Source organism: Phoca vitulina, unplaced genomic scaffold, assembly GCF_004348235.1.
Source record: "Phoca vitulina isolate PV1807 unplaced genomic scaffold, GSC_HSeal_1.0 scaffold47, whole genome shotgun sequence".
In the NCBI taxonomy this organism is placed as follows: domain Eukaryota; kingdom Metazoa; phylum Chordata; class Mammalia; order Carnivora; family Phocidae; genus Phoca; species Phoca vitulina.
Window position 1 is genome coordinate 11,462,543 of NW_022589750.1, and position 14,522 is coordinate 11,477,064.

At 66.6% G+C, this 14,522-nt stretch overlaps 1 protein-coding gene across 7 annotated transcripts in view; it reads right to left on the reverse strand.

Annotated features, from left to right (window-relative positions):
- RAI1 (retinoic acid induced 1) overlaps positions 1 to 14,522 on the reverse strand; it is a 116,116-nt gene that overhangs the window by 1,280 nt on the left and 100,314 nt on the right. For 5 of the 7 annotated variants that reach the window (XM_032431657.1, XM_032431660.1, XM_032431662.1 and 2 more), the window contains exons 3-4: positions 6,981 to 12,522; positions 1,564 to 3,050 (exon numbers count right to left, since the gene is read on the reverse strand). In XM_032431657.1, coding sequence (XP_032287548.1) covers positions 2,805 to 3,050; positions 6,981 to 12,506 — 5,772 coding nt within the window. In that variant the 5' untranslated portion in view covers positions 12,507 to 12,522 and the 3' untranslated portion in view covers positions 1,564 to 2,804. Of the gene's footprint in view, positions 1 to 1,563; positions 3,051 to 6,980; positions 12,523 to 13,131; positions 13,500 to 14,522 lie in introns of those variants that run through there. The other 2 variants (XM_032431663.1, XM_032431664.1) reach the window with 2 other exon arrangements.

A 14,522-nucleotide genomic window follows, 5' to 3' on the forward strand; every position in this document is an offset into this window, starting at 1 on the left:
CTCCCCTGCCCCTGCCTCACTTCGCTTGGCCACCCTCGTCACTTCCTCCTAGTGGTCTAAATACCGTGGACTTGCTCATGGTCTCTGCCCCACTGGAAGGCCAGCTCCGTGTGCCCGCTTTGCCCTCTTCCCTGGATGCATGCCCAGCCCCTAGAAGGCCTTGAGGCCGAGCGGGCTGATGGACTGGGCGGTGCGGTCCCAGGTCTGGATTCAAGAATCAGCTGCTTCTTTGAGCCTCGGTGTCCACATCTGTGAAATGGGCCTTATGCCACCTACTGTGTCTGTCTCTATCATGGGGACTGATGAGGGCAATGAATATAAGCCACCTGCACGTGCATGGCTCAGAGCAGGCACTCAGGATATGGGCTTGTCCTTGTGGGGGGCCTCGAAGGCGACGCAGACCTGAGTCTGGGGGCAGGGGGAAGACTGAGGTCTTGGATCTGGGTGAATCCCAGCAGGTATTTGGGTGCCCACAGCACTGGCCACCCTTGGGGGACAGAGGATGGCTGAGCATGGCTGGTTCCTGCTGCCCGCCTCAGCCCAGGGGTGCACTGGCATCTCAGCAAGTCCCCACTCCGCGGCCCGCTGTCACCTACGGATGCCCTGGCTTCTCCCCCAGGAGTCCCCGTCCACAACACCCAGTCCCCTTCTGGGCTCACCCCCCTCCCTCCCATGCCCCATGGCCATTGTTCTGAACAAACCCCAAACCCATAAATAGCCGGAGGCCTGAGCTGGCCAAGCAAGTCCTCTCCTTCCAGCACATTCCTCCTGCTCACGCTGTGGCTCGTGCCGTGGCATCGCGACAGCATGGTGGCTGGTAGGCAGGGCGGGGAGGCAAGGGCAGGTCCACAGGCCCGAGAGCAGGGTTGGGAAGGCTCCAGGCCTGCAGCTGGCTCCCCTTTTTTTCCGACCAGCCCCGGCCAGAAGCTGCAAACTCAGGCTGCAAAGTGCCCCTGAGTTTCTGCACTTTGGGGCCAGCGTCTGGGGGGAGATCCTCAGTGTGTCCTCTTCCCTCTGCTCAGGCAAGCGAGACACGGTTCTGCGACTGAAAGCACGCCTTCCAAAGAGCACTGAGCTCAAACCCCAGGCCGGCTGCACACGTGGTGTCCTCCCCGCCCCACATCCCACTGCAGGCCTGACGGTCAAGGGCTTGGGTCTGCGCAAGCGAAGGGCAGGAGCTCACCACGTCCCAAACCAGCTTGCTCAACCACCCCCCAGCATCCCCCCCAGACATGCAGAAGGGGGACCATAGGAAGGAGCTGGGTCATCGATTCTCGGTGCCTCTCTTGGTGTCTGCACCTGGGGACCGTGGGGCCCCCGCGGCCTGAGTGTGGAAAGGCTCAGACAGGACCCGTGGCGCGCTGGCTTCGGCCAGCAATTCCGAGTCACTTAGCCCCAGGGAGGTGCTCGTTAATGGGGTTGAACGCACAGGGTTAGTGGGCCAGGGCGGCAGGGAAGGGCAGAGGGGGGCAGCCCCGGTGCCCTGCGGTCCGAGAGCCCACACCTGGAGACCCAGGGCCTGGGTAGGTGCACGGTGCACACGGAGGCCCAGGGCTCCCGCCTAGCCCCCTGCCTCAGGCCCTCTGCCCTCCACCCCTCCTGCCTGGCCAGAGGTGCCCCGGCCAGCCCGCCCTTCCAGCCTCCGGGCTCACTTGTTCTCCCAGCTTCTCTGGCTGTCGCCCCCCGCAGCTGTGAAGTGCTGGCGCCCACTCCCCCCACGCGGCCCCCTCCCGCGATCTGACGACCCCTTGGGCTGACAGCCAGCGGGTCTCTGTCCTGAGCCCGGCTGGGGACAGCTCCCCAACCTGTGCACAGGGAAGCAGCCACGTGTCGCGGACCGATGGCCAGGAGTTTTGCTCCAAGCGCCCTCCCTGGGCCGCCAGCCTCTGCAGGGTGGCTCCGTAGCTCCGCCCACGCAGAAGAGGCCCCAGCCCGTGAATCTGGGCGGCCTGGGGGACTCGGTGGGGTCAACTGTGGGGGGCGGGAGAGCCCGCGTGGAGCAGGGCAGAGCTGACCGGACCGCCAACCATGCGCCTCCCCCCCTTCCGCCCCACCGCAGTGAGTGGTGCGGGGGTCCGTGAGCGGGCCAGCGGAGCAGCACAGCCCTCAGCACACCCCTGGCCGGCCTCACACCTGCCTCCCAACACGGGGAAGTTGGCCCCTGGCTCCGCACCTCCCTCTCCCTGCCCCTCCCCTAAGGCCTGCGCACTCAGCGCCCATGAGGTCTCTGCAAGCCCCTTCTCCCTGAGTCAGCGTCTCCTCCTCCCGTGGCAATCACCAGGGCCCTACAGACATCCCTACTATGTGGGGAATCCTCCGGACACTTCATTCGGAACAGAACCTGTATTGCTCCAAGCCCCTAACCAGCTGCTGCGCACCTCCCCTGACCTTGGGGGGCCTGGCGCCAATGCCGCCTCCTCCAGGAAGTCCTCCTGCATTCCCTCCCAGCTCAGACAGGATGAATCTCTCCCACGGCACACACTCTCTCCACCCTGTCTGGTCTCCATAACTCTGGGCAAGGATCATGATTTTCCTGTCTGTCCCACTCACAGGTGAGGCCCCAGGGGGCTGGACAGTACTGGGGTGAGAGAGAGAGAGCACGGGATGTGGAGCCAGACAGGCAAAGTCTGTCCGTGCTGCTGTGTGTGGCCGTGGGGAAGGCAGCCTATCCGTAAAGATGCAACTGGGGACAGAGCCAGGGCCTGACGCCGGGCCTGGAGCGGAGTGGGTGTGAATTAATCCCCGCAGAAGGAGGGGTGCAGCTCGTGCTCGCATCCCAGCCCTGGCCAAGGACCCGTCCCCACTCAGTCCTGTGTGTGCTCCTGCGGGTGACTTGGCTGGGGCTGCTGCCGCCCCGGGAGCAGGCGGGGGCGGGTGGGGTGCAGGGGAGGTCTGATCCTGTCTCCAGGCCTCTGGGGCCTCCCTGGCCTCCCTGTCCCCTGGGGCTGGCTCTTACCCGCATCGGTGGCACACGGGTAATGGTAGGTGTGGGTACATCCTTTGTGGCAGCACCCGATGGTGGCCCCGGCTTCCTGGCAGCTGGAACAGGTCTGGCGAGGAGAGAGGGAAGCTGGGGTGAGTCTGCAGTGGGCCCCTCACGGACCACACCTCCCCCACCCCAGAAATCAGTTGGAAGGAGGTTGCAGGTGGCCCGAGGGCTGATTCTGTGGCAGCCCCGGGCTCGGATGAGGGGACCCTCTTGGGGCAGGGGCATGTCGAACCTCACGGATAAATGTCGAACCTCATGGGTTCGCATCCCAGCTCTGCCATTCTGCGCTGGGTGACCTCAGCCGGTCACCCGAAGTCTCCAGGCCCCACCTGGGTGCGGAGGGAGGGCCCCCCCGCCCTACGGGCTGGTCGTGTGAAGATCACACGGGAGACACCATGTGCCCGGGAGACACCATGTGCCCAGCAGACGACAAGAAGCGGTGAGGCCGCTGTGGGTGTGGCTACTGGTTGGAGCTGAGCAGGGGTTCGGCGTGCAGGGCACAGGGCGTGTCCTTACCCACTGGCTCCTCCCAGGGGCTTGGGGACTGTCATGAACCCCATTTTCTAGATGGTGAAACTGAGGCCTCCACTCCAGGCGAGCGTGAAGGCAAGGAGCATCGTCTTCTACCCTGTCTGGCAGCCACGCGAGCACGGAGCCCAGAACGGACCTGTCCCACCCTCCGAGGGGCCCCCCGCCCTGCCCAGGTGCACGGAGGAGGGGACAGGCCGAGTTGTTGTAGATGCACGCGGTGTCCCATACCTGGCCCAGCTGTCCGAAGAGGGACGTGGCCGGGACAGCTGGGCCACCCCAAGAGGGCCCTCCGAAGAGCGAGAGAAACCCTGCGGCCTGCAGAGGGACAGGCTGGGCCCCGAGTCCCGCAGACTCCAGAACTCCAGCCCCGCCGTACCAGTCGGGAGGTACATACGGTGGGGAAGCAGAGCAGTGGCAGGCCCAGGCCCCAGCGCTAAGCCACCGGGACGGGTCACTCATGCGGTGCCCCGCGGGCCTGGAAGCAGCCACCTCATAACTTTATGATGTTGGTATTATCATAATTCTACCCAGGTTACCTCCCGAGGCTGAGTAACCTGCCTGAGGGCACACAGCTCCCAGGTAGCTGAGCTGGGCTTTGAGCTGGCAAAAATCTCCCCGTACTGCTCGGGGCCGGGGGTGGGCTCCATCCCACGTCCACGACTAAGAGAGAGACCCCGCCTCCAGCATCTGGGAGAGACCATGAGTGAGAAAGTTCTCCCACCTTCCCGGGGAATAAGGCCTGGGAACGCTCCCTATGGCATCAAGCTGGGAGGGGGGAGGTACAGGGAGACGGGCTGGGTATGTTCTGGAACATCAGGTTTCCATACATGCCTTCAGATGGGCAGTTGCCTTCCGGTCAAGGCTGAGATCTCCTGCTGCTGTGGGACCCAACAGTGCCTCAATTTCCGGCCCACAAAGAAGTGACGGAGCGGGAGGGGGGCCAGGGCCAGGCCCAGGCCCTCAGGTGTTTTGTTGGTTAAAGGGGAATAGCCAGAGGGGCGGCTTCACACCACCCTGCCTGCACTGAGGCCCCCCCCAAAAAACTGGTGAGCGGCGTTCCAGACACAAAGAAACCGAGGTACAGAGAGACAGAGGCGTTGGGCCCTTCTGAGCCTAGCACCCGAGCTCTGACCCCCTGCTCCCCCAGCCGGGCTTGTGAACCTGCCAAAGGATCCCAGGCTGGTGGGGGGGCCCAAACTGGGGTCTGAGCCCTTGCTAGCAGCTTCTAAATAACACCCAGTGAGAGGTGCATGCCCCCATCCTTGGCATCCATGGCCAGGCCTCACCTGGAGAGGACATGGGGTCTGCAGTGGTTCTGGGCAGACTGAGAAACTGAGGTCCCGGGAGGTGGGCATGGGAGGGCTGAGGGACAACAGTTTGTGTGGGGGTTCTCGGGAGGGGTCAGAGAAGAAAGAGGGCTGTCCCTGAGTGGCCCCCACAGAACTTCTGTGCCCCCGAGAGCGAGAGTGAGGCCAAGGTACTAACAGGCGTGCCGGGGCTGGGGACCCTGCCGCAGGGGGCCCCTGCTGTGCACTGGGGAGGTAGCCCTACCACCCTGCTAACGGGGTGTGGCCTTCCGAAGCTCCCAGAGGGCAGTGACTTGCTGGAGTCACAGAACCCACTGTCAGCAGAGCTAAGATTTGAACCTGGGTCTGTGTGTCTCCAAGGGAGCCAAGGCTGCAGGAGGCGAGGGCATGGAGCCGGGACCCTCAGAAGTCTCAGGGCCTGGCCGTCTCTCCAGAGTGTTCTGAGCGTCCGGTGGGGGGACGCTGCTTTGCTGGGCCCCCGTGAGGCTCAGCCCGGCTGCCAGCTCGGGCCTGGCCCAGGGCCATCGGACGCAGGAAGGCCTTTTAGACCCCATCTGAGCTGCCTTGGGGGACGTAGGAAGATGCGGCCGGGGAGCAGTGAAGCCCTGCTGGTGTGTGTCCTAACCCCCCCAGCATCCCCCACCCCGGCCTGACCTTCCCAGGGATGCCCCAGTGGCAGGAGGTATAGGGCACAGCGGGCGGAGATGGGCGGAGTTCCAGCTCCAGCGCTCAAGAGCTGTGCGACAGCACGGAAGCAGGGTGCCACTCTGACCCCCAGCTCTCTCGTCAGTCCGGCAGGACTTTAGTGCAGGTCCATGAGGCGAGACCAGAGCTCCTGGGACAGGCTTAGCCCATGCTTGATTAGCCTACCACCATGGAAAAGACTGGATCGGGCCCCGGCTCAGAGAAGGATGGAGAAGCAGCACAGCCTGGCCCAGAGCCGTGGAGGCAGGGGAGGCCTGGATGGGGGGCCTGGTGGGGCGTGGGTGTCGGAGGAGGGGATTGGTGATCTGAGGGTATTACTTTTTAATGATGGAAGAGACTTGAGCCTATTTCAGGATGGCTGGGAAGGAGCCAAGAGCCAGCTACGGGGGGGGGGGGGGGGGGGGGGGGAGAGAGAGAGAGAGAGAGAGGGAGGGGCACGGAAAGTGCAGGTGTCCTGTTGGAGGTGGGGTTTCCTCAGTCAGGCTGGAGGCCCCTGGGCAGGATGTCTGGGCCTGCAGAGGTCTCCCACCATGCCCCGCGGCAGTGGAAGGTGGGTGCAGGAACCCAGGCGAGGCCGAGGCCCTTGGGCACAGGGGGTGCGAGGGAGTGTCCGTCCCAGGTGTGGCTGTCCGTGTGCATGTGTGTCGGGGGGAGGTGGGCAGGAACACAGGCCCCAGGAAGAGACTGCTGACCCCAGCACCCCGTCTAGCTGCCTGCTCACTCTGCCACCTGCACCCCTCAGGAGGGAGCGTGAGGAGCAGGAACCCCTGGTAGCTGGAGTGGTAATAACAGTGCTGGTGAGCCGAGGCCCGGCCGACGTCCCCTGTCCTAGCAGAGGGCCGGCGGCGGGCGCTCAGACGGGCCTGGCGGTTTCACGGCATGAACTCACTCAGCCCTCACAGCCCCGCTGCGCGGCCCACGCCAGCATGAGGACGCGGGGGTACAGAGGGGCGAAGCCCCAGGCCCCGAGTCCCACGGGGAGGGATGGGCCGTGCTGGGATCTGAACCGAGAAGGCAGCCTGAGTTCCTGCTCACAGACCTTGGGGACTGGAGGTCCTCAAGGAGCACGTTATGACCGTTGCGGAGAGGTCCCCAGACCACCCTGCCCGAGGGGACACGTGCCGACCCACCGTGTGCGGAGAGGCTCCTTCCCAGAGCCCAAGGGGATAGGTAGGTGCTGGGACGGGGGGATGGGGGGGACCTGGAGCCGGAAGGTGCCGGGTGCCGGGCTGGGCAGGGCAAGTCGGGGACAGGGGTGGGCGAGCATGTCCTGCCTCGGCCTCAACTCCACCCCAAAGCTCCCCGGAGAGGAATTGGTGATGGCGGGTATGTTTGGCCCAAACCGTGGCGCCGGCAAAGATGTGGGGGGGGGGGGCTTCCCAATGGCCTGCCTGCCTGCCCGTCCTGCGCACCCTGGGCTCCCCGCCCCAGCCGGGCTGGCCTCTTACCATGTCCACGGCCACCTTCATGGCCTCCTGCAGCCCAAAGAGCTTCCCGGCTACCAGGTAGACCCCGCCCGTCCACACGGCGCAGGCCTCGTGCACCCAGTGTTCCTGGGTGTCCCCGCCAGGCTCGGCCGGTGGCTCCTTGCTGCACTCATGCTTGCGGCTCTTGTCAGCTGGGGCCGCCTCCTCGCCACCGTCCCCCCGACTGTCACAGCAGTAACAGCTCTGCAGCCGCCGGGACAGGCCCCGGGCGCTGGTGCGCAGCGAGCCCTGCTTGCCGGGGTCGGCCGGGCCCTCGGGCCTCGGGGGCTTGCCAGTGGCAACAGTGGCTGTGCACTCGAGGTCTTTGAGTGTTCTCTCGAGGGGCAGCGAGACCTCCTCGCAGGTGCCCTCCGGCCGCACCTTCTCCTTGAGTTTTGGCTTCTTTTTGGGGAGGCAGTGTTCGGGGTAGTAGGGCCCACAGAGGTCCCCGAGGTCCTTGAAGTTGGCCGGGTTTTGGCAGAGGCAGCAAACAAGGCAAGAGGTACTCAGGGCCTTGGAGACCACGGGCCCCAGATGCATGGTGGAGGAGAGGGGCAGGGAGGGCCGTGGCTGCAGGACAGAGCCTCCAGGGAGCGTGGCCAAGGAGGCCCCGGTCGCATCCAAGGAGAATGAGCATGAGGATGAGGAAGAGGAGGCGGAGGAGGAAGGCTTCCTGTGGGGCTTGGGCTCCTCCCCAGGGGAGTTGACCACAGTGCATATGGTGGTGAACGCGTCTCGCTTCTCCACCCGCACAAAGGGCGAGAAGGCCGGGGTGCGGCTGTCTGCCCGAAGCCGCTTGCACGAGGAAATGTACTTGAGGCGGATTTCAGGCTCGGCGGGATCCAGGGGCAGCACCTGCTGCTGCCGCCGCCGCTTGGCACGCCCCTTACAGGGTGAGGAGGTGGTGTTCTTGGCCCGGCCCCGGGTGAGGCGCTTTCGCTTGGAATAGCTGCTGTAGTTGGCGTGGCCCGGCTGCTTCTGCGCCCTCGTCTGCGCCTGGCAGGGCCGGCCCTCAGGGGACTGGGAGGCCAGGCCCAGCTCCTCCGTCTTTGGCTTCTTGCCTCCTCCACCAGAGCTGTCCTCACCGCCCCCCTGAGTGCCATTGGCCCTGTCTCGGGGGGTCAGGAGCAGAGCCGGGCCTAGATGAGGCCGCTTCTCCAAGGGACCTTTGGGGAGTCCGAGGGCTCCAGCCCTGCCTTTCCGGCTTCTCTTCTTAGGTGCCAGGGCAGTCCCCCCAGGCAGCAGGGCCTCGGGGGACGTGAAGGCCTCAGTTTTGAAACAGTCAGTTGAGGACAGTTTCTTACTGTTTAGGAGTTTGCCTTTTAAGGACCTGTTGGTCGGATTTCTGCATAACGGGTCGGCCCCCGGAGCTGCCGGGAGTTTCTGCCCAGGGCCCACATTTAACAGACCTTCTCCTGCCCCAACTGGGCTGCCGCCCGCACTCTTGAGCCCACGGTCCTTCTCAGGGAGAGAGGGGCTCAGAGGGTTACCGGGAGGGGCCCCCGGCGCCTTGCACGCAAACTTCTTCAGGCTGGGCGAGGTGATCTTCTGCACGATGGCCTCCAGCTTCAGGCCCCTGCCTTTCCGGGGCGGAAGCACCTTGGTCTTCATGGCCCCCTGGAAGGCCGCCCGCGAGGCGAGCTTCAGGCAGGCGTCAGGGGTCTCCGGGGGCGGGGGCTTCACGGCGGGCTCGCCGCCGTTGCCCTTGGCGGGCTTGGCCTTCTTGGGCGAAGACATCCTCTTGAAGAGGGTGGAGGGGTCCTCGGCTCCCTCCTCCTTCACGTCCCCCCCGCTGCCGCTCCGTAGAACCAGGTTCCGCTTCTTGGTGGGGACTGGCGCCAGGAAGGCCGACTTCCTCTTGAGCGCGTGGAGGGGCCGGTCAGAGAGCTTGCTGCCTGCGCCCGGCTTGGGGACCCGGGCCCGCTGGCTGGCCCTGCCCTCCTTCTGGGGGCTGCCGGAGACCTTGAACGAGGCAGGCAGGTGGTTGTTGGCCAGAAGCTTCTTGGCAGCGCGGCAGTTGGGGAGGCGGCTCTCCGAGGGCCGCCGCCTCTTGGCGTGAAACGCCTCCTGGGTTTTCGTGCGGGACCGCAGGATCATAGAGCGCTGGTCCTTGCCCGGGGTGCTGGGCGAGTCTGTCTCCTTGGTCTTGGAGCCCATGGGGCTGCTGTCCGAGGCCACGGGCAGGGCGGCCGGGTTACTGGGGCTGGAGGCTGCCTTGGGTGACGGCTTGCCCACCCGCTTGCCGGACTTGAAGGCAGCTCGCTGCTTGCCCCCCAGTTTGTCCGGGGGGGCGGGGGTGGTGGTCAGGCCTGGGGGTCCAGGCGTGCGGGGCTCGCTCAGGGCCGTGAAGGAGCGCGTGCACATCCTGGGGAGCCCTTCCGAGGCCCCCCGGCCTGGGGCTCCCGCTCCTTCCATCTGTCCCTGCGGGGGCCCAGTGCAGGATTCGGGGAGCAAGAGGTCCTTGGGCAGCACGGGCGCCCGGCACGGGGAGTCCTCAGCCTCCGGCAGCCCCCGGTGCACCCGCCGGCTCCGTAAGCTTTTGCCGCGGGGCACGGGCTCCTTCTTAGCGATGGGCGCCTCGGGCACGGCCGGCTTGTTGGGCTTCTGCGCCAGGGAGGCATCCGGGGCCAGCGTGGCGGAGTCCCCGGGCGCCAGCACCCCATCGGGGCCTCCTTCGCCCGGCTTCATGTGGGACAGGGAGGACTCAAACCAGCTCTGGACCTTCGACTCAGCGCCCACGGTGGGGCCCAGCAAGATGACGGAGTCGCCGGACAGGTGGCACGGGGAGCCCCAGCCGGTCTTGGTGTCCAGCACCTCTTCCACCTCCTCCTTGGTGCACAGCAGGGGGGCCTTCGGCGACAGCGGGTCCGGCAGGCCGGGCCTCTGCTCGGGGCTGCCCAGGAGCTCGCACAGGGAGGAGTACTCCTCCTCCGCCTCCAGGTCCTCTTTCCTGCCGGGCGGTGGTAGCAGGGGCAGGTCCCCGAAGTCCGCGGCGGAGCAGCAGTGCCGGCTGTCCTCCAGCCAGCGGTCGGCCTTGCCCACCTCGGGGCACTGCAGCAGCCCACCCACCTCCTCCTTCACCCCGCCCGCCGCCTCCTGCGCTGAGTCCCGAGGCCCGGCGGCCTTGTCCCCGGGCGGCTCCCCCTCCTGGAAGCCCGGGCAGCCCGAAGCCTCATGGGCATTCTCCTTGCCCACGCCGTCGGAGGCCTTCCCGCCCTGCTCCAGGCCCTTGGTGAGCTCGCCGGGGTGCAGGCCCCAGCGGGGACAAGCATCACCCAGGTTTTCCTCGGGCCAGGCAAAGGGGTTGGTGCCATCCGCCGAGCTGGCGCTGGTCGTGTCCGGGAAGCAATCGAAGGCTGCCGCGGCAGGGTCCGGCGTGGCGGCCCCGAGCGTGGTCTTGGGGCTAAAGGCGAGGGGACCGGCCGTCTTCTTGGGGTCCGGGGCGGCGAAGCCCACGGAAGGGTCTTCGAAGAGCCCCGGGCTGAAGTCCTTGGCACCGCCACCCTTGTCGAGCTGCAGGGCCTCGGGCAGGGCCTCCGGCTCCCCCGGCCGCGGCCACGCGTTCTTGGCCACGGCGTCCAGGCAGGCGCTGTGGTTCTCCAGCGAGAAGGGAGGCTTGCTGACGTCCTTGGCCGGGCCAGGCGCCTCGGCCCAGGCCTTCTCGGCCTTCTCGCCGATGGCCTCCTGCAGCCCAAGGATCTCGGAGGCCAGGTCCTCTTGCGCTAGGGCGCTGAGCAGGAGCCGCGGGCAGTCCCGCTCGGCCGCCACAAACTTGGAGAAGCTGTCGAGCGGCAGGCTGCCATGCAGGCTCTGGAAGGAGTCGTCGGACTTGGTGGACATGTCGTCGGGTGAGGTCACCGAGCAGGTGGACACCGACTCGGGCTTGGCCTTGGAGTTGCCGTGCACCCTGGCGGGGCTGCCGCGGGCCTGGCTGCAGTAGAGGAAGCTGCGCTCCAGCGGGTCCTCGGAGCCGCTCAGGTAGTCGGCGTCGGGCGGCTCAGCGTGCGTGGACTGCGGCGTGCTGCTCGGCGGCTCAGACAGCGGCGTGCCGGCCGCCTCGGCCGAGTAGCCGCTGCCCTCGGGGCTGCAGTGCTGACTCCGGTGCTGCTCCGGCGTCCTGGACGCCAGGTTCTTGGCGCCCTTCTTCTGCGGCATGGCGGCCTTGGACAGCAGCAGTTGCTGCACCGTGTTGGAGATGTTCTCCACCTGGGACGTCAGGGCCGTGAGGCTCTGCAGGCTGAGGTCCGACAGCAGGTTCTCGGGCAGCTTGTCCTTCGGCGGCGGCTTGCCGTTGCCCGCCTGGCTGTCCACCGAGCCGGCGGCATCGGTCGGGGAGGGGTTGAGCAGGGGCATGAAGTGGCTGTGGTCCGTGATGCCCGCAGGGAAGGCGCCGGCGCCGAGCGGCTGCTGGTTGTAGGGGAAGTTCTCTAGGTTGGGCATCAGCGGCGACGGGGTGGAGCTGTAGGAGGGCGAGCGGCCCACGGAGCGCGCGGGCGAGTGGCCGGAGCTGGGGCTGAAGGTCTGGTAGTACTGCTCCGGAGTCCTGACGGCCGCGTCCGGCTGGCAGTAGCCCGGGCCCTGCTGCCCGTAGTGCTGGTACTTGGCGAGGTTTTGGTAATGGAGGGTCTCCTGCGTGTGGTGCCGGCTCTGGAGCGCCGCCTGCTGCTGCTTCTGCTGGTCGTAGCCGAGGCGGCCGGACTGGTAGGCGTGAAGGTTCTGGACCCGCGGCCCCGGCGCCAGGCTGGCGCTGGCCGTCAGCGGCCGGTCGTGGGGCTGGGCGGACGGCGCGGTGCAACTCTTATAGGAGTGGGCGCCCTGGCCGCTGCCGCCGCTGCCGCCGCCACCCTGGGCGCCCTGGGCGCTGGAGGAGTAGCTGGAGGAAGCGGGGAAAGACTGGGAGTGCTGGGGGAAGTGGCCGCCCTGCGGGAAGGGCAGTGGCGAGGCCATGTCGTTCTGCAGCTTCTGCCTTTGCAGTTTGGGGTACGCCAGGGGCTGCTGGGGCTGTGGCAGCTGCTGGACGTGCAGCGAGTGAGTCCGGAAGGGCAGCTGGGCGCCCTGCTCCGGGTACTGCCTGCCAGGGGGCACTGCCGCCTTTTTCATCAAGCTGTCGTCATATTTGCCCATGCCCCCCGGCAGGGGCTGCGGCTGCGGGGGCGGCGGCTGGGGGGCCCCCCAGGCCTGCAGGCTCTCCTCGCCCGAGTAGCGGCCGGGGTACGCGCTGCTGTCCTGCACGCTGTAGCCCGAGAAGGCCGGCCTGCCCTGCAGGGACTGCTGTGAGGCCAGGCCCTTGCCGCCCCGCGCCGGGCCGGCGGCCGAGCCGGCGCCGCCCTCGTAGGCCGGGTAGGGCTGCGGGCTGTAGTAGTCCTTGGCCAGCAGCCGCTGCCGCTCGCAGCTCAGCCCGGCCTGGCTCGGCTGCCTGTAATTCTCCAGGCGCGATGTGTCCTGTGAGGTCTGCTGGTAGTTCTGTTGTTTGCCATGGAAACCACACCTTTCTCGAAAAGACTGCATGACTCGGGCTGGTTATCTGTGAAAAGAGAAAGGGAGAGAGGGAGGGCGGGGAGGGGAGGGGGAGAGGGAGAGGGATTCAGACGGGCCATTTCCCTTCCCCTCCGAAAGCCGCCGGCCTCCCACCCCTCTCCCGCCTTGCCCTCTCCCCTGCAGCTCGTAATGGTCTCCCCTTTGCCCGAGCCTCCCCACCAGCTGTGCACATATTGACAACTTCTGTGTCGGGGGGGTGTGCTCTGTAATTCCCGGCCCGACATCGGCCCCGCGGCCCGCTGGGCCTGGCCCAGGATGGCCACCGCTGCGGCGAGGCGAGGCGCGGACCCACCACCCCACGCGCCCACGGGGGCCACCCCACCCTGGTCGGGGTCAGCTCCTCCCCTCCACCCCACCCATCATTCCCAGCGCTTCCCTGCCCACAGAACCATTTAGCAGAGCGCTTCCTGCTCTCCGGTCCCCGGGGGGCCGGCTGGGTCCTGCAATCGAGTCCCAGTGCGGCAGTGTTCGAGCGGGACCCAGCCGTGCGGGCAGCCGGGAAGGTCTGCCCCTGCCCAGAGGAGCCACTCACCAGGGCCTGCGGAGAGCGGGCGCGCACACACACACACACACACACACACACGCACGCGCGCACCTCCATCACGGCCATGCCATCTGGAATCTGTCTGTTCCTCCTAGCAGACGTCGATTAGGGGCTGTGAGCCACTGTAGGCATAAAACGTCCCCTTCTCCGACTCCCAGTAACGCAGGACAGCGGCACCTGCCTCCTGGTTTGGTATCATAGGTGCGTAAACAGATTACGTGGCCCAGAGTGAGGGAGTGCATGCTAATGGGGGACAGAGCCGCAGTCCCTTGGCCACAGAGGAGCGCCCCACAGCTGGGCGTGAGGCAGCCCCGGAGGCCCCTCCCGTCTCCATCTCACAGGGTCAGCACCGGGGCACGCCAGGCCAAGAGCCCATCTGTTTATGATTTCAGGGGCTCGGGCCCCCGGTGAGGTCTAACCAGCCCTAACGCAGGATCTGGGATCAGGAAATGACCCCGGAGAAGCGGTGGGCCCTTCAGGGCAGAGCAACTGGATTCACACAACAGCGTCCAGGCTGAAGGTCTCCCTGACTGGGAGCCAGGTCACCCCAGAAGGCCCTCAAAGGAGGGAGAGGGGAGGAGCAAGGATCGTTCCAGGCTCAGGAGAAATCACATCGAGGAGTCTGGCAGTCAGCCAGACGCCCGGGGGGCGGCGGGGGCGGGGGATCAGGATTTACCCACAACCCTGCCACTGGTGGGGGGGGGGGCAAGAGGCAGAAAGAAAGGCCCGGGCCCCCAGGAGGGCACCGGGGACGGTCCAGTTCCCAGCCATTCCCAAGGTGAAAGAGGAAGGGGTGGCCTGCTTCAGGCCACAAGATTCCAGGGTTATAGGAGGGACCAGAAAGGAATAAAGAGGCACAGAAAAGAGAGAGAGACACACAGACGTGAGAAAGAGGACAGAGATGTGGGGGAGGATGGGGGCTCCCCCAGGAGGTCCAACTCACTCCTCTATTCTCTGCCCGGATCCCCCTTAGATGCCTTTCTCAGTGTTGGGGCTGACCAGGGTGGGGGCCAGGGGAGGGGCCCCATCCAGCTGAGCAGAGCAGCCAGAAGCCCCCAGGAGCCCTGTTAGCACAGCCCGGGGCCCACCTCCCCTGAGCTCGGCAGTCAGCTGACCCTGACTCAGGGGTAGATGCACCCGGGGCTGCTGTGAGAGGGGACCAGCGTCCCACAGGGCGAACCCCTGCCCACCAGGCCCCGTGACGAACACAGCCCGGCGGCCTCCCCTCCCACCTCCCCCCGGATTCTTCACAGGCATCCCCAACAAGGAGAAATGTGCCCGCCCTTCTGACCCACTTCAGTCCCATCCCTGGCGGCTTGGATCAAACATTAGAGGAGGTGCCTGCCGCGATGCACCGGGCCCACAGGGGCTGGAGGCGGCACTCGGTTCTGGCCTGGTGGCTGTCAGCCAGCCAGGTGGCCCTGGGCCTCCTGAGCTCTGCG